The sequence below is a fragment of the Lacerta agilis genome, chromosome 10, assembly GCF_009819535.1.
Source record: "Lacerta agilis isolate rLacAgi1 chromosome 10, rLacAgi1.pri, whole genome shotgun sequence".
NCBI classification, from domain to species: Eukaryota; Metazoa; Chordata; class Lepidosauria; order Squamata; family Lacertidae; genus Lacerta; species Lacerta agilis.
The window spans coordinates 15,298,918-15,319,680 of NC_046321.1; the positions used below are offsets into that span (position 1 = coordinate 15,298,918).

The 20,763-nt window shown below is 41.8% G+C and overlaps 1 protein-coding gene across 21 annotated transcripts in view; it reads left to right on the forward strand.

Annotated features, from left to right (window-relative positions):
• Positions 1 to 20,763, forward strand: part of MICAL3 (microtubule associated monooxygenase, calponin and LIM domain containing 3) — a 184,909-nt gene that overhangs the window by 112,584 nt on the left and 51,562 nt on the right. For all 21 annotated transcript variants that reach the window (XM_033162764.1, XM_033162763.1, XM_033162767.1 and 18 more), the window contains 2 exons: positions 17,947 to 18,142; positions 20,510 to 20,748. In XM_033162764.1, coding sequence (XP_033018655.1) covers positions 17,947 to 18,142; positions 20,510 to 20,748 — 435 coding nt within the window. The remainder of the gene's footprint in view (positions 1 to 17,946; positions 18,143 to 20,509; positions 20,749 to 20,763) is intronic.

Consider the following 20,763-nt stretch of genomic DNA (forward strand, 5'->3'; position numbering starts at 1 on the left):
AAGGGAATAAATTCCAAACAATCTTTCTGAGGTTTCAAAAGTTTCTGAGTTTTTCTTTTCTACTCCATTATTTATCTCCTTTGATTCAAGCCTAAAGAGGTGGGGAATGAAGACTTCCTGGAGATGGAGTTTCCGCAGTTGTTCCATTAGACTGAAATTAAGTGTTGGCTAGTGCTAAGAAAAATATACTTTAGAGTAAGATTTGGCAGTACAAGGATTTGGTTAACATAATTCAGAGCTTGCATTTCCAGTTTATGATTCTATAGTATGCATAGAGTCCCGAGGCAATAAGATGCCTTAAAGTAATACAGCCCATTAGTTCTTAGAGGAAAAATGAGAACTTTGACCAGCAGCCAAAAATTTGTCCGGTGATTTCAAGTCAATATATAAAATTCAGCCTCTGTCCCTGTTCTCTTCGACTCCTTGCACCCTGCTTCCCAATATCATGTCTTTAGGTCCCTCGCCTGTCCATTTCTGCTGCCAACAACACATGTATTTACTGTCATCAAGGCCCAAGATTGAGAGGTTTTTTCCTACGGTAACTATCTCTCTCTTTTCTACTAAAGTGCGTTGCTGCTAATGTTCTCATTGTTGCTAACAACATTCTTCTAAACAATTAGAATGTTTATCAACATCCTATTACCTCACAAGCTCAGCAAGTTTCTTACAGGAGAAGGTAGTGATAGCTGCTCAGGCTCTAGCCCTCATACTGAGAAACAGAACCTAGTATGTAACTATACAGAAAGGGACAATCTTGATTCTAAATAAATGGAGCAGGGATAGCAAACGTGGTACAATCCAGATATTGTTGCACTACAACTCACAGTATTTCTGACCAATGGCCATGCTGGCTGGGGCTAATGGGGGTTGGAGTTTTAACAATATCAGGAAGACACTGTGTTGGCTAACCCTGAACTCCATCAAAGGTGTGGAGCAGATTTAACCTCTTCCTCAGTGTTCCCTGAGTGAACCCCCTTAATTCTAAATAAGTGTAAGAGCCATTCACTGCTATTGAGAGAAGTGAAGCACTGCACGATGGGAGCCAAACTTGTCCTCCACTACTGATACCTAATGAGCTGTTCCTCTAAAACTGGGGTTTTTCATGCAAGCCAAGTGTGGATTTGTGCACAAAGTGCTCAGCAATGTTTGTGCATGAACATGTACACAAATACACAATCCTTCCAGTGCACAAGCCCTTCCTTCATACTACTAATGAGCTGGAACATGGAGACAAGTGAAAGAGAACCCAAACTGTTAAATCCATATCAAAAAAATTCCCAGGGGTAGATTTTCAGCTTTAAGAATACCCCACAGAAATAAATATGCATCCACTGTATTTTGTTAATACCTGATCAATGAGAATGATGTGTCAATGAGTCTTGCTTGTGGTATATTTCTAATGTTGCTTCTGTACTGGATCTGTTGTCCCACCTTTATTCTACAAAACGGATAATAATTTTATCAAGGTGGCAACTCTTTCTATTTCTCAAACATGGCAAGGCTGCCAGAGTTCAGGAATGAACTGGTTTTGGCAGTGGTCAGCTTTGTTTTTGTTTTTTTTAATTTTTTATAAACTTTATTCTTTTAAAAAACACTCATGCATATAACAAGTATCACAACATACAACAAAACATAACATAGATAACATACAACAAAACATAACTTAAACGAAGAAAAAAAGAAGAAAAGGAAAAAAGGAAGAATATGAATAGAGAAAGACAAGAAAATGATAAAAGAAAGGGTATAATTATTTACATTCTTACCAAAAATAATAATCCGATACAAACATCAAAAACAAAAAATTGTAACATAATTTCCACAAATTAAAACATTTCGATGTTAAATAAAAAGACTTCCAATTAAACTCACTCAGCTTTGGAAGGGGTTTATTTAAAATATTATTGGTTCAGCTCACTCTCGAGACAGTGGGAGAATTTCATAGTCCTAGTTTTTCTTTGCAAATTTGCAAACTAATTAAATGAACACTGGAAATCTTTTCTCTTTGTCATGGGCTCGTCATTAAAAGTAATAGGAATAAAAGGCACGTGGGAGGCCTTGAGAATACTGAATTCCTAAAACACCTCTGGTCTTGGATGGTAAAATAGTTTGCACCTTGAATAAATAGCATTGCTTTGCCAAGTGCTAAAAAAGCCAGCAATAAAGTCAGATACTCTCTTCCTTCGCTTCATCTGAATATTCAGCTAACAATCGGTGTTGATTAAATACTATGCACTTAGTACTAGACTTGCTGAGCTTCATGAGAAACATTGACAGTGTGTACCTCTGTTGTGCACATAGTAGAATGTGGTACGTTATCTCCTTTGCATATGCAATCGTATTAAAGATCCTCAGCATGTTGCTTAAAATTGTCTGTATCAAACTAGACCATAGACAGCATCCTTATGATAAATCAGATCATAGAACTGATTGTAGAGTTGGATGTGATCCCAAGGGTCATCTAGTCCAACCCCCTGCAAGGCAGGAATCTCAACTAAAGCATCCATGACAGATAGCCATCCAACCTGTGCTTAAAAACCTCCAAGGAAGGGGAGTCCACACTATCAAACAGCTCTTACTGTCAGAATATTCTTCCAGATTATCTGGCTCAGTATTGCCTGTACCAGAGATGGGGGAAATGTGATCCTCCAAATGTTGCTGGACTCTCTCCCATGATCCCCACTCAGCATGGTCTGTGCTCAAGGATGATGGGAGCTGGAGTCCAGTAACATGGAGGGTCACAGGTTCCTCCATCCCTGTTATGTATGTTTCAAACACAACAGACTTGGGAATTGGGCCAAAACTAACAAAATGAATTTCAATGTAAGGTTCTACACTTAGGCAGGAAGAACCAGCATGCCCTATATAAGATAGGAAAGTAGTCCAGCTTGCTAGCTTTAATATCTTTTCCTCTCAACTTTATAAGCTCACAGCCACCTTCATGGAACAGGGGCTTCGAAAGATAGAGCCACAACTATAGTTAGTGAATGCCAAACCACAGTTTGCTAAGCCCACCTCAAAACACAGTTTGCAAACCCAACCCATGCCATGGATTCTGATTCTGAGTGTGGGCAAGTTGCGAAACCAGAGGAATCTGCCTTATACCAGGTCATGACTATTTGTCCATCTAGCCCAGTATTGTATACTGTGGCTGGCAGTGACTCTCCAGGGTCAAAACACTGGGAGGTCTTGCTCATCACCTGCCTTCTGATATTTTTAAGTAGAGATGCCAGGAATTATACATGCAAAGCATGTTCTCTACCACTGAGCTATGGTGCCTCCTAATTCAGCTTGAGCCAGTATGGAAATAAGTTTGCATTAGGCCTGCTTTAGTTGCTAATTTGAAAAATTAAACTTGTATGATGAACCATCAATGCTATTAGAAATATATGGAATCCCCTTTTATTTAGTATTGTCAGCTTTTACAGCTTGTTAATGACAATGCCTTAGGCAAGATTTGAAACACACAAACTGCTATGAATAAAAATTAACTTTTTCTACAGTCCTTCCCTGTCGTCTCCTTCTTCTCCCTTTTCTATCATAAAAAGCCTAGTGATCCAAACAGAAGCTCTGGGATAACCTTCTAAACACATAACACATAAAGGGGAAAGATCTGCAGTATTAAGATAGATACATCACAAACTATAGAGAAGGCCCTTCACACTGTGGCACATAATCCTTTTCCTTGCAGCTGCATCCCTTGCTGCCACCATAAAATTTGAAATCCAAATACCACTTTCCCACCTCCTTAATGTGCTCTTCTGCAGTAAAGTGTGCAAGGAGCCCTATACATTCAAATCAAACTGCACCCCACCATGAGGCAATGGTTTTATATTTATAACATACTTCTGCTTCGACAACATTTCAAAACACCTCGCCAGAAATATCGGCTTCACCTAAAAAGAATGCAACCCAAAACCCACCATAAAACATGCAAAACGAAGAGAAATAAAATCAGCAGCATGAGCAAAGCACGTATCAGCCGCAAGTAACCTCTACCTCATCTGCAAACCCCCTGAAATAAACGTTTTTACACAACAGCAAGAGACCAAGAGTCAGGGAGCCAAATGAACATCCTGGGAAAGAGAATACCAAAGCCTGACTTCAGTGGCCCTCCCCTACATACACACCCATCTAACCTCAGAAGAACATATATGAAGCTGCCTCATACTGAGTCAGACCATTCTTAGCTCCATCTAGCTCCATCAATGCTACTGTATGGTTGTGGATGGGGGTCTTTCCCAGTCCTTACATATAAATGCCAGGGATTGAACCTGTAACCTTCTGTATGCCAGAGCTATGGCTGAGCCTATGGCCTCTCTGAAAAGGCAGCAGGACACAGAGCTTTGGACTCAGCTGAAGACCTAAGTGAGAAAGTAGGTTTCATATGTGCAAAGGCAGTTCTTAAGGTATCTTCCACCCCAGGTCATGTAAGGTTTCAAATGCACTTGGAATTGTGTTTATGTAAGGTTTATCAGCACTTGGAATTGGGCCCAGAAGCAATTATGTGGAGCCAGTTAAGTTAGTTTTGGAGTCCACATTCCTCCTATAGACAAGGCTGTTTTGATAACCTGCACCAGTATCAAAAATACATCCTGCGAATTAATACAGCAAAATGAATTAATACAGTGAATTAAAACAACGAAGAAACAGCCATAGATAAAGATTGTATTTATCTAGAATACGGCAGCTTCCCCGTGTTTCTAGTTTGGCACAAGCATGTGTGTGTGTGAACAGTCGTATTGTTGTACTGGCCGAAGGGCCTATCTTCTGAGTTATGCCAATAAAACTCAGAGACTAGAGGAGCTAGGAGTCCATTATTATTTACTGCAAAGCAATAAGGTTATAGTCAAATCTTTTCGCAAACCTGTAACCCCGCCCAAAGGTCCAGGCAGGGGTATTTATAACATTTTAAACAAAGGATTTCAATTTAAGCAATCAAGTTCATCATTATCTCTTTAATGTTTAGTACGCATGTACAATCATTACATCATTCTAGTTTAATACGCATGCGCAATAAGCATTGCTAAGTAAACCTTGATTCTCAGAGATCTGTTACATTTTGTTAGTCTGCATGCTGGGAACCTGTGTTATGCGCATAGCTGTCAACTTTTCCCTTTTTAAAAGGGAAATTCCCTTATTACGATTCCTCACAAGAAAAGGGGAAAGTTGACAGCTATGGTTACGCGTAGCCATTTTCACCATGTATCAAGTTATGTTCTAGCTTATAAATTGCATCTTTGTGATTGACGTATTCGCTGTATTTCTTTCCCAGTGAGGAAGGCTTCTTTGCCAAATCAGCAGTTCCTTAAAGCAGTGTTTTTCAACCACTGTTCCGTGGCACACTAGTGTGCCGCGAGATGTTGCCTGGTGTGCCGTGGGAAAAATTGAAAAATTCAAGAGAATTACTTTATATATAGTCAATATAGGCACAGAGTTAATTTTTTTAACATTTTCTAATGGTGGTGTGCCTCGTGATTTTTTTCATGAAACAAGTGTGCCTTTGCCCAAAAAAGGTTGAAAAACACTGCCTTAAAGCAACAAGTTACCATAACGTTTCTATAGAAGCATATTCAAGGATTTATAGGGGTTCCAATTATCACTTTCATTGTGGCCCTTTGGGCCACTGCCACATTCCCCATTTTCAAGCTAAAGGTGTGAGACTCCTCGCACCGATCAGCTTGACCCTCAGGTAACTCAATTAGACCCTCCTGAGGCAGTTGGTGGTATTGCAAAAGTAACTGCTTTGGGGCCATGTTTTTGGGCTATGTTGGGAAGGATTTATGTACAGATTGTCACCTAAATTTGGTACAGGGTTGGCACCATTCCATTTAGCCAATAAGACCAGTGCCAGTCCATCTACTAACATCCAAAAAATGTATATAATTGTCATTGCCGTATTTGGATGGAGGCGCTAATAATAGGGGAGTTTTTTAGATTTGGAGGTTAGGGTCAAAGAATCCTCAAGCTTCCTCTTCTGCATAGAGCAAACCAGCTTCTGGAGTACGGTTTTCTTGTTGCCCGTGACCAGGCTCTTTTTCCAGGTAGAGCCTGACGCAGGGGTCCTGTTGGTACAAAGTCAATTTGAAGTCAGAGTCTTAGTCCTAAGCACACGTCCTGGTGCTTACAAACCAGAGGTGAATCTAAGGAGCAACCCCCCAGCAATCGCAGTCTGTGGTCAGCGAAAACGGCAAACGGTCCTCGCCAGTGCGGTGTCCACTGTTTCAGCCAGATGTGTATTGGTACTGTAGTTAATAGAGTAACACAGAGAGAAAGTCTCAAAGATATAGATATGCATTATGGTGCAGTATATTTACTTTAAATTCTTTTAATATTAAAAAAACCTCAGAGCAACAATAAAACAGCATCATAAAAAACAGATACAAACATATAAACAGCAAAACAGTGCTAATGGCTTCCACTTCTCATATTCTACTGAGGCTAAAAGGCTCGTGCCTGGGACTAGGCCCAAAGCATAGGAGGATGGTTGCTAGGCAACCAGTGACATTCATTCTCTAGTACTTCTCCCATGCTTTGTAAACAAGGCCTTGTGCTGAACTGTTTGTGGGGAGACAAGGAATAAATTGGTTAAGATGGGGTAGAATGTAAAGGTTGCCAAGTATCTGGATATTTTTTTAAAAATCTGGTGTCTAGAAACTCAACTCATCAATTTAAAGGTACAGACATTAGATTTCAAACCCTGCTTAAAGTAACTAATTGATCCTATATACATTTAACTGGGAATAAGCCAGATTTACCGTAACTCAGTGGAACTTACTTCTGAGTAGACGTACATAGGGCTATGCCATTAGTATTACAACTGCTGTATGCCCTTCAGAGGGCAAGTGTGCCAGAAGTTGAAGTTGAGGCTTTTGACACACCTTTCTCCATCTGGGGTAAGTGATAATGTAAACCAGGGGGCATCCATTTTCTTCTGTTGAGCATGGCCTCTCATTCTGCAAAGGTTGGTCTGCAGGTAACAGAGGGGTGTATAGCTACACAGGAGCCAGGATCAATAATACAATTGCTGTCTTCTAGCACAGCGGTGGGCAGAATTATCTACTGGTAGATCTCTGGGTAATTTCAATCCAATCTTACTTCAACAACAAAAATGCTACCCCCTGCTAAATTATATTGGTGAAATTAAGGAACTGTGTTGCAGGAGAAGGGATACTTTTGAGTGGAACGACTTATGACTCAGTCCAGTTCTATCATCATTACTATCATTTTATGTTATTAGGAAGTATTTGTCAAAATAAAAGCAATTACTGGAGAAAACATCTCTAAATGTCCAGAGTCGATTCTGCTCAGTCTTTTCATGGGAGAAAATATTAACATACAGCTCAAACCTCTAAATAAGTTCTCTTTTACTAGCATAGCAGACAGACTCATAATAACGTGATACTGGAAAAACTGACTAACAAAATCAAATTGGACAAGGTTTGAAGCACAAAGACTCATTTGCAACTGAATGGTACAGCTTTGTTATGTACATGACTCCCCTTGCATTATAAAACCTTCCAGTTAACATAAATTATTTATCACCTTTTATATAAATGGTAGTCTGGAATAAGAACTTATTGTGTTATTTGGATGTTATTTTGCACGTATTGCCTATACACCATCTTCTGGACTCAGTCCAGTTCTGGTACTCAAAACAAGTTCCTGGGTTCAACATTTTTATTGCAGTATTATTTTATTTTAGTGTATATATCACATGAGGCTTGGTGGATCTTGGGGTTCAAATAAAAATACAAAGTATATAATGCACACCTGACATCAGCCTACCCCTTACCTAGCAAATAGGGGACTTTATGGTAGTCAAAGAGAGGATGATGACATAGCAAAGCAGTGCTGCACATAGACCCTCTTCAGATGTTCCTAAAATCTATCCATGTGGTGATGTGTGTGCTTCCCCTCCACACACACCTACTCACATTGTGTGGGAAGAAGAATTTCAGGAGAATTGTAGGTGTATTCAACTAAATGTGCTTGTTCCTCATTGTGATCAGAAACCCTGTGCCATCAGGATTCCCAATGACAGGGGCACAGTAGGGTAGGGCCACTGCCTGTAGCCCCTTTACCAAGAATGGAGAACTTGTGGCTCTCCAAATGATGCTAGACTATACCTTCCACTATGCCTTACCACTGGGGCTAATGCGAGTTGTAGTACAATGAGATCTGGAAGGCCACAATTTCGCCTTCCCTGCACTACACAGAGAGGCTTCAAGAAGACCCGAATAAGACTTATGTGAAATGCACATGGCATCTCACATGTTCTGACAATCTTGCTCCTGGATTATTCTGTGGGTACCTGAAAATAAAAGTGGTGTTTGTGTACACTTGGGGTTGGGGGACATTTTTCAGCCCAAGTGTGACTTATCCTTCTAGTCAACCTTCTGCAAGTTACATGCCAGTGACCGGTGGAATCAGAAGCAAAAGTGGACCGAATAATTTTAACTAGACTAGGCAGCTAGACTGGTGACTGGGAGTGGCTGCTGAGACCATATAACACCGGTCCTGAAAGACCTACATTGGCTCCCAGTACGTTTCTGAGCACAATTCAAAGTGTTGGTGATAATCTTTAAAGCCCTAAACAGCCTCGGCCCAGTATACCTGAAGGAGCGTCTCCACCCCCATCGTTCTGACCAGACACTGAGGTCCAGCTCCAAGGGCCTTCTGGTGGTTCCCTCACTGCGAGATGTGAGGTTTCAGGGAACCAGGCAGAGGGCCTTCTCGGTGGTGGCGCCCACCCTGTGGAACACCCTCCCACCAGATATCAAGGAAATAAACAACTATCTGACTTTTAGAAGACATCTGAAGGCAGCCGTGTTTAGGGAAGTTTTTTATGGGTGATATTTTATTCTGTTTTTAATCTGTTGGCAGCCGCCCAGAGTGGCTGGGGAAACCCAGCCAGATGGGCGGGGTATAAATAAACAACAACAACTTGGCACAGTAGTGTAGTTTTACACACATCAAACACTCTTCTCTATTCTCCATCCAGGCAAATGAGTCATTATGAGAGTTTAACATGCCAGCCCAGGTAAAAGCACCCAAGAAAATTAAGTGAGTTAAAGGTGTGGTCCAGGGGGGGAGAGAATGACTGGAGAAGAGATGCTGGGCTGGTCAGAGTTCCAAGAGCTAGAGCCAGGCCCAAAGTTCCCACCCCGGTATACACTTACTATATCTTCGTATTGTCCCTTCGTTGGGATTTGGCTCAGTTTTTTTGAAATCACAAGATGATGAAGGTGACCTTTTTCAACAAAGCTTTGTTGATTTTTATGGAATTCAATATTTTCTGGATGCCTCTGGCGACCTTACATAATAGAATTGTGCACACTGATATTTACTTAGCTGCTATGTGTTTAAAAAGTACAATGTATTCCTGACATCTATTGACCTTTTTTAAAAAAGAATGCCTTATGTATTCTAATTAATCAAGGGATTGGAAGCTTCTATAATGCTTCTGATGTAAATGCAGCCATTGATAGTTTTATTTGGCAGCTGCCCTGATTGAATGCATTAGATTGGACACTCGTTGAAGCCAATGATTTGAAAGCAACATAACTTGACCAGAGTTTATCAGGTTATGATTTAGGGACACATGTAGCTCCTTTGCCAGATCATTGGTCCCTTTTGCTTAGTATTGTCTCCTCTGACAGCATCTCTTCATGGTCACAGACAAAAAACTTTCCCATCTCACCTGCTTTCTGATCCTTTAACTGAGGATGCCAGAGATTGACCCTGGAACCATCTGCATGTGAAGGATGTGTTTTATCACTGCGCTGTAGTCCTTGTCGGCCATGGTAGAAACTGAAAAATGCTAGCCAGGTACGGAGATGTTTTGAGAGGAAGGAATGGGGGAACAATAATATTGTTAATTTAGGATTACAGCCAAGCAATGGATCACCAAGGAAAAATATGGAAGTTCCCTCTAACCCAAAGTATTTGTACCCATCCCACTGGATGGAAAGTAGTCAATACTAGAATTGTTTAGCACAGAACTGAACATCCTGACAATTTACTTCCAGCAGAACCTTTTGGGCTTCAAAGTATATGGGGAAATGAGCAGTGCTTGTAAAATATTGGATTCCAGAGGTGGGACTGAGCAGGATGCCCTATGGTCAGTATTGTGGGGCTTCCGTGCCTGCACCCAGCAGCACAAACAAAACAAATAATTCAAAAGAAGGCAATATATGCAAACTAATTGTGTTTGTGCATAGTTTTGCTCTGCATGGTACAAAATGATCCTTTTTAAAAAGCCCTGATAGGTCTGATGTGGGGAAAATATCTTAAGAACATTCATTTAAGAATTCTCTTAATAGCTTTTCTTGCTTTCTTGTGACCAATCTTCGATCATACACAGTGGCCTGGTCTGAAGCTGCAAAGATGCAGTTTGACCAGTTCACTTTGCAGTTCTGTGGTTAGTTTCTCTGAGGGCTTGTTTTCTCTCTACTAATGCTTGTCTCAGTAGCTTCCACGTCAGATACCAAATGCTGATTTCTACTTCTGATTCCCAGGCTCCAAGTATAATGGCTAAAAGACTGAGCTGTGAACCAGAATGTTCCTGGTTCCACCATGCAAGCCGTTACCTTCTCAGATCTAGCCCCTACCCAACCTCCATGTCTACAATATATAGATAACACTGGCATATATTATAGGTTTGTTGTAAGGATTACAGAGAGAATGGCTAGGATTAAAAGAAAGAAACACTTCAACGGAGCATGGGAAGTCTTATGAGATCTACTTTAAAAACAAAACAAAACTGAAATGCTGAGTTCTGTCAACTGGAGCCAGGCCCAAGATAACCACTGAAGGGCACAGCTAGAACAAAATACCAGAGCCAATTACCTACTTACCGACTGCAGGCACTGGGGTAATTTGCATATGCAATTGACAATATACTTCTGAGTACAGGTCAGGGATTCTAATTGCCTTCTTTGTGGGGTGGGAAACTTTTTGCTGTGGTTATTGAACAACTGGGAGTCATAAGGTCTTGCTGATCTACAGCAAATTATCCAGTATTCCTCTTCCTACACTGTAGGAAACCATGTAGACTTCATGGTGTTTTTTTAAACAGCTATTTTTTTGCCATATTGCAATTTGCTTTTGAAACCCCCCCCCCCTTATTTTCAAAAACAGTTTATTGTGTTGCACATTCTACTGCTGTTTGCGAACAAGTGTAAGATCCTGGACAAAGCACATGAGGCCTCTAACACAGACTTCCCTAACCTGGCACTCTCCAGCTATTTTGGACTACAACTCCCGTCAGCTCCAGACAGCATAAAGTGTAGTATAAATGCTTATTAATATTAAGTAATAATAATAATAATAATAATAATAATAATTTATTATTTATACCCCGCCCATCTGGCCGGGTCTCCCCAGCCACTCTGGGCGGCCTCCAACAATCAAAATACAATACAGAGTCACAAATTAAAAACTTCCCTAAACAGGGCTGCCTTTAGGTGTTTTCTGAATGTCAGGTAGTTGTTTATTCCCTTGACTTCTGACGGGAGGGCGTTCCACAGGGCGGGCGCCACTACCGAGAAGGCCCTCTGCCTGGTTCCCTGTAGTTTTGCTTCTCGCAGTGAGGGAACCGCCAGAAGGCCCTCGGCGCTGGATCTCAGTGTCCGGGCTGAATGATGGGGGTGGAGACGCTCCTTCAGGTATACAGGACCGAGGCCGTTTAGGGCTTTAAAGGTCAACACCAACACTTTGAATTGTGCTCGGAAACGTACTGGGAGCCAATGCAGATCTCTCAGGACCGGTGTTATGTGGTCCCGGCGGCCACTCCCAGTCACCAGTCTAGCTGCCGCATTCTGGATTAATTGCAGTTTCCGGGTCACCTTCAAAGGTAGCCCCACGTAGAGCGCATTGCAGTAGTCCAAGCGGGAGATAACCAGAGCATGCACCACTCTGACAAGACAGTCTGCGGGCAGGTAGGGTCTCAGCCTGCGTACCAGATGGAGCTGGTAGACAGCCGCCCTGGACACAGAATTAACCTGCGCTTCCATGGACAGCTGTGAGTCCAAAATGACTCCCAGGCTGCGCACCTGGTCCTTCAGGGGCACAGTTACCCCATTCAGGACCAGGGAGTCCCCCACACCCGCCCGCCTCCTGTCCCCCAAAAACAGTACTTCTGTCTTGTCAGGATTCAACCTCAATCTGTTAGCCGCCATCCATCCTCCAACAGCCTCCAGGCACTCACACAGGACCTTCACCGCCTTCACTGGTTCTGATTTAAAAGAGAGGTAGAGCTGGGTGTCATCTGCATATTGATGAACACCCAACCCAAACCCCCTGATGATCTCTCCCAGCGGCTTCATATAGATATTAAAAAGCATGGGGGAGAGGACAGAACCCTGAGGCACCCCACAAGTGAGAGCCCAGGGGTCTGAACACTCATCCCCCACCACCACTTTCTGAACACGGCCCAGGAGGAAAGAGCGGAACCACTGTATAACAGTGCCCCCAGCTCCCAACCCCTCTAGCCGGTCCAGAAGGATGTTATGGTCGATGGTGTCAAAGGCCGCTGAGAGATCCAGCAGAACCAGGAAACAGCTCTCACCTTTGTCCCTAGCCCGCCGGAGATCATCAACCAGCGCGACCAAGGCAGTTTCAGTCCCATGATGAGGCCTGAATCCTGATTGGAAGGGATCCAAATGGTCCGCATCTTCCAGGCGTGCTTGGAGTTGTTCAGCAACCACCCGCTCAATCACCTTGCCCAAGAATGGTAAATTTGAGACTGGGCGATAGTTGGCCATATTGGCCGGGTCTAGAGATGTTTTTTTAAGAAGCGGTTTAATGACCGCCTCTTTCAGCGGGTCTGGAAAGATTCCCTCGCAGAGGGAAGCATTCACCACCGCGCAGAGCCCATCGCCCAGCCCTTCCCGGCTAGCTTTTATAAGCCAGGATGGGCAAGGATCTAGGAGACAGGTGGTCGGTTTCACTCGTCCAAGCAGCCTGTCCACATCCTCGGAGGTAACAGATTGGAATTGATCCCATGAAACATGACTAGACAGGGCTCTAGCACTCTCCCGCCCCGGCCCTGCTCCCACGGTGGAGTCTACCTCCTTCTGAATCTGAGCGACTTTATCTGCAAAAACTTTGCAAAAGCATTGCAGGAGATCTTGGGGTCCCTACCAGACCCCGGTGATAAAGGTGGTTCTGCTAGGTTGCGAACCACCTGGAAGAGTCTCCTGCTGCTGTTTTCTGCAGATGCAATAGAAACAGCGAAGAAGGTCCTCTTCGCTGTCGCCATTGCCACTTGGTAGGCTCGAAGTTGAGCTCTAACCCGTGTCCGGTCTGATTCAGAATGAGTTTTCCGCCACAGTGGAAGTGGTACCTCTAGTTACGAACTTAATTCGTTCCGGAGGTCCGTTCTTAACCTGAAACTGTTCTTAACTAGAGGCGTGCTTTCGCTAATGGGGCCTCTTTCTGCTGCTGCTGCGCTGCTGGCACACGATTTCCGTTCTCATCCTGGGGCAAAGTTCTCAACTCGAGGTAACTCTTCCAGGTTAGCGGAGTTTGTAACCTGAAGCGTTTGTAACCTGAGGCGTTTGTAGCTCGAGGTACCACTGTATGTACAGAGTTTCTGCCCATCCTAATCCATGCACCTCACAGAAACAGTAGTTGGCTAAGTAGCTTCACACCCTCACTGCAGAACCATTGCAAAGGAGGCAACGATCCAGTCAGTCGTGATTTGTTTTGTCAAAATTGCAATGGGAAATGATGGTTGACTTTATGGGTGGGGGTGGTGTTCAGACAAATAGCTGTCAGTTTGCTTAATTTTTTAAAAAGTCACAGAAAATGGAGATTATTTTAGGAACATTCTATACAAGGGAAAAAGCCAAAGGGCACGTCAGAGGAGTGATGCTATCTCTGTCCCTGGCATTCCTTCTACCAAGAAGTTGGCTCGGTCAAGGATTGAAATAAATAAATCTTCTGTCAGCTTTTACAAAACAGCTAAGTGGGCTGCACACTTATGAAAAACAGCTCCTTTTGGTTGATCTGTGTACTGCTCATCGCCAAATGCTTCCAAAACATAAAACTGTTGAGCTGAGGAGTAAAACACTTGTCTATTTAAGGATGTTTACATCTTACAACCAGATTTTTTTAACCGCCATATTAGTACATTTACCCATAAAATAATGCAGCAGGATGGTAGAACTTTTAAGTGACGCATCTCATGTGCAATACTGGTGCAATACTGGTACTGTATCTGCTTGACTTTAATAGTAAATGTGACAATCTATTATATAACTTCCTTTGGTGGTGGATGGCTGGATGGATAGTGAGGTTGTATACTGAATACTTTTTCATATAAAACTACTAAATAACCACCATAGACAGAAGGCTCCTGATTTTAATCCAGGCAGTTCACACAAATACGGCTCTTAGAGTCAGTCTAGGACACCTAATGGGCCCCATTAAAACCTTTAAGGGAGTCAGGCAAGGGTGCCTTTTGGCCCCCCCCTTCTATTTAATTTCTATTTTAATAACATAGTAACAGTTCTCAATAACCTAGAATTCCACCCCCCCCCCCCCGAAGATAGCAAATAGGCATATTACGGTTTTGCTATACGCTGATGATGCGGTAATTCTATCTAGAACCCCTATTGGGCTCAAAAGAGCATTAAGAACACTTGCGGCCTACTGTGAAACGGAATGTCTTAAAATTAACTACCAAAAGACCAAGATCCTTGCTTTTGGGGAAAAACCAAAGCTTAGAAGCTGGGAACTCCAAGGCCATAAACTAGAACAAGTCTCAAACTATAAGTATTTAGGTATGGTGGTCCAGGCTTCAGGATCCAACAAACTACACATAAACCCCATGGGGGGGGGGCGCTGCAAATTGTATCCTTAAATTTTTCAGAACTCAAGGGGGCTTTTTCATCCCCGCGGCATTAAAATTATATAAGGCCAAAACGTTGGCACAGCTCGTTTACGGATCTTTCTGGGCCTGCCATCCTCTGCTTTCTGCCCTCTTGAGAGAGTTCATTCCAAACTTCTTAGAGCCCTTCTACAAGTCCCCAGATGTGTCTCAAACACATGGGTCAGACTAGAAATTGGGATGATGAGAGTTGAGGCTCATATCAGCCTAACGTCAATATATAAATCGCTGACACTGAAACTGCTCCCCCGTGGTATAGCTCCACTGATCCTTTGGGACCAGTTCCAGTCAGGCTGGCAGACAACAGTCCTGAACATTACTTCGAAACTGGGCTTTGCCCCTCAAGCCCTTTTAAGCCTGGGCTTGGGCCAAGCTAAAGCTACGATCAGGCAAAGAATTATAGACACTGAGAGACAACAGGGCTGCCTAAGGTGCCCAGACTACAAAATTCTAGAAACCAAGAGATATGTTGCTGCACCGGCAGCATATCTCTATTTTCTTGTATCCAAAAATGCAAGAAGAGCCTTTACACTTGCCAGAAGCTCAGCTCTGCCCTCCCCAGTCCTGGAAGGATCCTTCAAAAAAGTCCCATATGCCCAGACACTTTGTGCCTGCCCATTGGGTGATATAGGAAGCCCCGAACATCTGTTTTTTAGATGTCCTTTCTATAATGAGGCACATAGAAATACTATTGACCACTTGCTGAAGAGGCTTGCTAACCTCCCGGAAAAACACAAATTCGATCTCCTCCTTTTAGGTAAAGATTATAAGACGACCTGGATAGTTGCCAGATTCTGTCTACAGATCTGTAGGCGCAGACCATCCCCCGATACAAATTAGTCCGTCAAGAAAATCCCCATGCTCAGACCCACGGGTGACTGGGCCAATTTTCTATGGTAGTTTTTCCTAAAGATTTTATGTGTTTACACGTTTAGTGCATTTTTTTTACATGTAAGCCATTGCTATATATTGTTTTAAATGTCTGCTTTGCTTTTGGGAGTGCAGTCCCATTATGTGTTTTACAAGCTGGTCTCTGACCGTAATAATAATAAATTATTATTATTATTGTTAACTACTAAATACTGTCTTCTCAGTTTGCCTTTGCAACAACCCTGATAGGATGATTGCTGTTGTAACTTGCCCAGAGTGCAGAACTTAGTCACTGGTATAAGAGACATATAAATCTGTTTTACAACTAATCAGATTGTTTGGTCCATCTAGGCCAGTGTTGCCCACTCAAACTAGCAGGATCTCTCCCAAGTTATTGGGCCTTTCAAAAATCTGTTACCAGTGATCCTTTTAATTGGACATGTAGATTAAAACTTGAATCTTCAGCAAGCACAGCATACGTTCTACCAGTGAGCTATGTCCTTCCCATTGAGTGTGTCACACTTTTTAACCATAAATATATTTTGGAATCAACTACACTCTTCAGTATTCAAAAATTTGTGTAAACCACAACTGGGTTATTTGGTATATATGTTTGTTGTGGTAACAGAGCCTGAGTAAGATATAAATGTCTACTGTGTTGACGTCAAAAATCAATTCATATATTATGAAATTATTTTTTTAACACACACACAAATAGCCATAGATTGTAATATAGAAAGATCAACGTATAGACTAAGCTATCTTAAACAATCATGTTACCATATTATAGAAATGTGATCCTAACTATAAGTATTTAACTCCAGTTATCAACAGTTAAACTTACCTTTATCATAATAACATTAACAGGAATATTTATCCTGTTTGTTTCTAAAAGTAACCTCATTTCTTGCTAACCATCATCGTGTTATGAATGTCTTAAACTTGAGCTAATTATTGCTTCTTCCTGGAATGGTAAAAATACTCCAGTAACTACATATCCTGCCAACAGTCCCATTTTTATGTGCTCTGAAAACAGGCACATAATTGCAGTGGGGTCATTGCAGTGCAATACAGTTTTGCCAGGGCTCTAACACTTAACAAAATCTTGTCCTATGCCTGTTGTCTTCCTGCTCTGAATTTTATAGTCCTGTTGCTAGAAACATGGAATGGATAAAAACAGAAGCAGTTGTTAAAATGTATATGCTAGTGCAAATGTGAACTTGGTCATTATGCAGTCTGTTTTGAAATGTCACATTAATATTAAGCCCCTGAAAATTTGGGGACAGGAGTTGAGATTCACTGACTTTTAAAATCTTGGTTCTTGCATCATCTTAGTGCTCTTTCATTACCCAAAATTCATTTTGCCTTTGCTATGTAAGCCAAGATTGATAGACCACATTTCCAGACTATGCCTCCTGGTTCTGTAAGTTTGTCATTGGGAGATGACAAAACTTGATTCTGGCAGAGTCTAGTTACGGTGGTGTTGGCAATGGTGGTTTTATGGTGCTATGATTTTATTATTATTTACCCTTCATGGCTCTGGTCCAAATACCTAAGAAAATGGACAAAAATATGAATAAGCTTTAATCGGTCATCTTTTTCAGTCAGGGTAGTTAATGGATTCACTCAGTGCTCTGTTTAGAGTTGAAAAGGGGATTCTAATCCATGTTAATAAGTGAGAACTGAGGGAAGAAGTGATAGCAGTTCTGTATTTATTATCCCAAGCCAATGAGTATAAACATGTATATGCATGCAACAGACTGAGGTGGGAGAGCAGACTTGTATACCATTTTTGAATGCTCCTCTAGGTTTAAAAAAATACAGCAACAACAATTGAACTCTAGTAGGAAGAAAGGGGTTCTTCTTCAGTTTTCTCCTTAGAGGTGGTTGCATTACCCAACAGTCTACTCACTGGGCGATATGTGTAAATTAAGCCTACACCTCTTGCATTGCATTACTTGTCAATATAAAGTAGACATTTTCCAGAAACGAAGCAGAAATTCCCTCTTACCAGTTCTTTTTCAAACCCTGCTTTTTAATAACAGTTTTCATGGTCTTATTCTCTTATTAGGAGAATCAACCAGAATCAAATTTGACTCATTGATGGAAAGAAATACAATGCTTTCACATTCCGGATCAATCATCATAATGTTCTTTTCCTCCTGTTAATTTTTGTTCCCCAGTTCCCAGTGTAAATGGTGTAGAGGAACCCAGTATTGCAAAGAGACTTCGTGGCACACCGGAGCGGATTGAACTGGAGAATTACCGTCTCTCGGTACAACGGGAAGAGGAATTGGAAGAAGTCCCTGAGGAGACCTTGGCAGAGCACAACCTGAGCAGCGTGCTAGACAAAGGAACAGAAGAGGATGTACCCAGCAGGTTATTTTTCCTTTTTAAAAAAGCCTTAATTTATTTAAAATATGTCTTGGCTGCCTTTCTAAAGAATGCCTGTTCAAGGTGGCTTGAAATAGTAGAAGTTTAAAAAAATGTCTGTAATACAAAAGGCTCAGAGTTTCTCCCTTTAAAACCAATAAGCTTGTATCAAATGCAGTACAACGCTGAATAAAGATTCTCACATGCGCAACAGGATTCTCTCCCCTCTCTTCTCCACCTGCATATGCCGTATGCCCTCTCCAAATATACTCTGCTTTATGCTTATGGGGCACTTAGCACTACATTAGACAGATGCCAAAACATTCTCAGCCAGCTAGTTAAAATACTGGTACATTTCAAAGTTCTAACAACCACAAGCCAAGGCAAAAAGCACTAAGCAGGAATAGGCCGAGAACAGATGACTTTCAAACTTTTTGAAAAACTTCAAGTAAAACTTGCAGTAATACAGAGTGCAATGAAACAGAACAACAAAAAAGTTACTATTGAAATAACAACCATATCCATGCAAAATAATCAGATAAGACAAATTGCATCATAAGCCAGTTTAAAGGCCAAAGTTTGCTTGAAGGTGCCTAGTCCTGAGAGATGTGACTAGCTGGACCTGGTTCTCTCCCCCTTCATCCACTGTGAGTGGAAAAGGAACTTGGGCAATATGATTTTTAGCTGAAGAATGACACAGAGGGAAACTTTAGTTTATCATTTTTAAAGGCATTCACAGGTCATCTTTGTGGACAAAGTCCTCTCAAGGTGGAAAAGGGTTAAGCAGCTTCACCTCACTTTTCTTCCACTTGAACACAGCTTGCACTAGGATCCTTTCAGCTTTAAAAGAAATATTTTAGAAGAAAGAACCCGAATTCCACTTTTTTTTGTAATTTGAGCATGTGTTCTGCACTTTGACAGGGAGTTACATACTATTTTTAAGTGATGGTAAACATAAAACTGATTTTTTTCTTCCAACAAGGCAAAGCCAGCATTCCTCCTTGAGGGCCTAGCTATCTGTCAAGCAATGTACTAAAATAAAAAGCTGTTTTTAAAAAAAAAAACAATTCTTAACACAAATGTTTGGAAAAACACATTCTTAGGAGTTGAGAAAATCACAATGAACATTTCTTTCTCCAGATAAAATTCCCAAAAGGATTGTGCATTTCTGAAGTTTGCCCATAATTTCACTTAATAGCCTTGTTTTAAAAAGTTGTGAAAAACCTGTTCCCACATCTTTTGTGAAAATAGATGGCTAAGTAACAAATGGAAGTTTTCACAGTTTGTGTGAATAAAGACAAAACCCCACTGCTATTCTTAATTGTAACAAAAGTAACAATATTTTTGCCAGGGAACAAACAAAACAAAAACAAGATAAATTTAGTGTATACTAGGTACCACTCCAGTGGGAAGGTAAATGGTGTTTCTGTGTGCTGCTGTGGTTTCGGTGTTCTGTTGGGCCAGAAGCGGCTTAGTCATGCTGGCCACATGATCCGGAAAAACTGTCTGTGGACAAACACCGGCTCCCTCGGCCAGTAAAGCGAGATGAGCGCCACAACCCCAGAGTCGTTCGCAACTGGACTTAACTATCAGGGGGTCCTTTACCTTTACTTTTGCTGCTACAATTCTAAGTGAAATGAGTTGGAGATATGCACCTCCTAGTCTTTTCAAATATTTTTTGTACTGGAGAATTTCCTGCTGGGTTTTGTCCAATAAAAATGGATAGGGGGGAAGGGTAAAACATATGACAAAGAAAAAAAAGGGTGAATTCCTGTTGATTTAGCCTCCAGGAGAAGCTTGCTTTTCTGAGAGGAATATGTAACAAGCCTATAAAAATTAAATGTTGTTTTCTTCTTCTAATGGGATCATTCCTCAGTAAGGCGTGTTCTGAAATGAAAGAGGCTGTCCATTGATGCTGGTTGTGTCTGAGTGGGGGGACCACATGTTACCTTTCTCTCATGACTGGTTCTTTTTCACTTTTTGGAGTAAGGGACTACAGAGGTCTCAAACTGGCTGCAAACTGGGAGCGGGGAATAAAAACCCCTGGCAATTGACATGTAGGTTGCGTTTCAGCGCTAAATTCTGATTAAATTCTGTTTTGAATGACCCCAATCTGTCATAGTCAAGAGCAGGGTGGGGAACATGTGGCAATGGTTGTGGAAAAGTGGCCTCGTGGACTCCCTAGCAGGCCAAGATTGGTCTATGGGCCGAAAGTTGCTCACTCCTGGGATAGATATACAAATATTCTGATCTGGTTTGAGGCAGTTTGTTTTGTTGGCTATGATTATTTTAAAACAATCATGTGCTTGAATGCACAGGGTGGGAAATCCTGTTGAAGTATCGTCTACTAACTTTCCTGTTTTTCCTCTGCAGTAGTTCAGAATCTGAGATGGAAGAAGAAGAGGAGGAAGAAGAACAACCACAGCAGCCCACTTCTGACCTGGGTGGTGTGCCTTGGAAAGAGGCTGTGCGGATACATGCCATACTGAAGGGCAAGAGTGAGGAAGAGCTGGACACAGAGAAGAATCATGACAATGAAGCAGAGGAGGAAGAGGAAGAAGAAGAGGAGGAGGAGGAGGAGGGAGAAGAAGAGGAAGAAGTCTCTAGTGAAGGTTAGTAGATTCAAT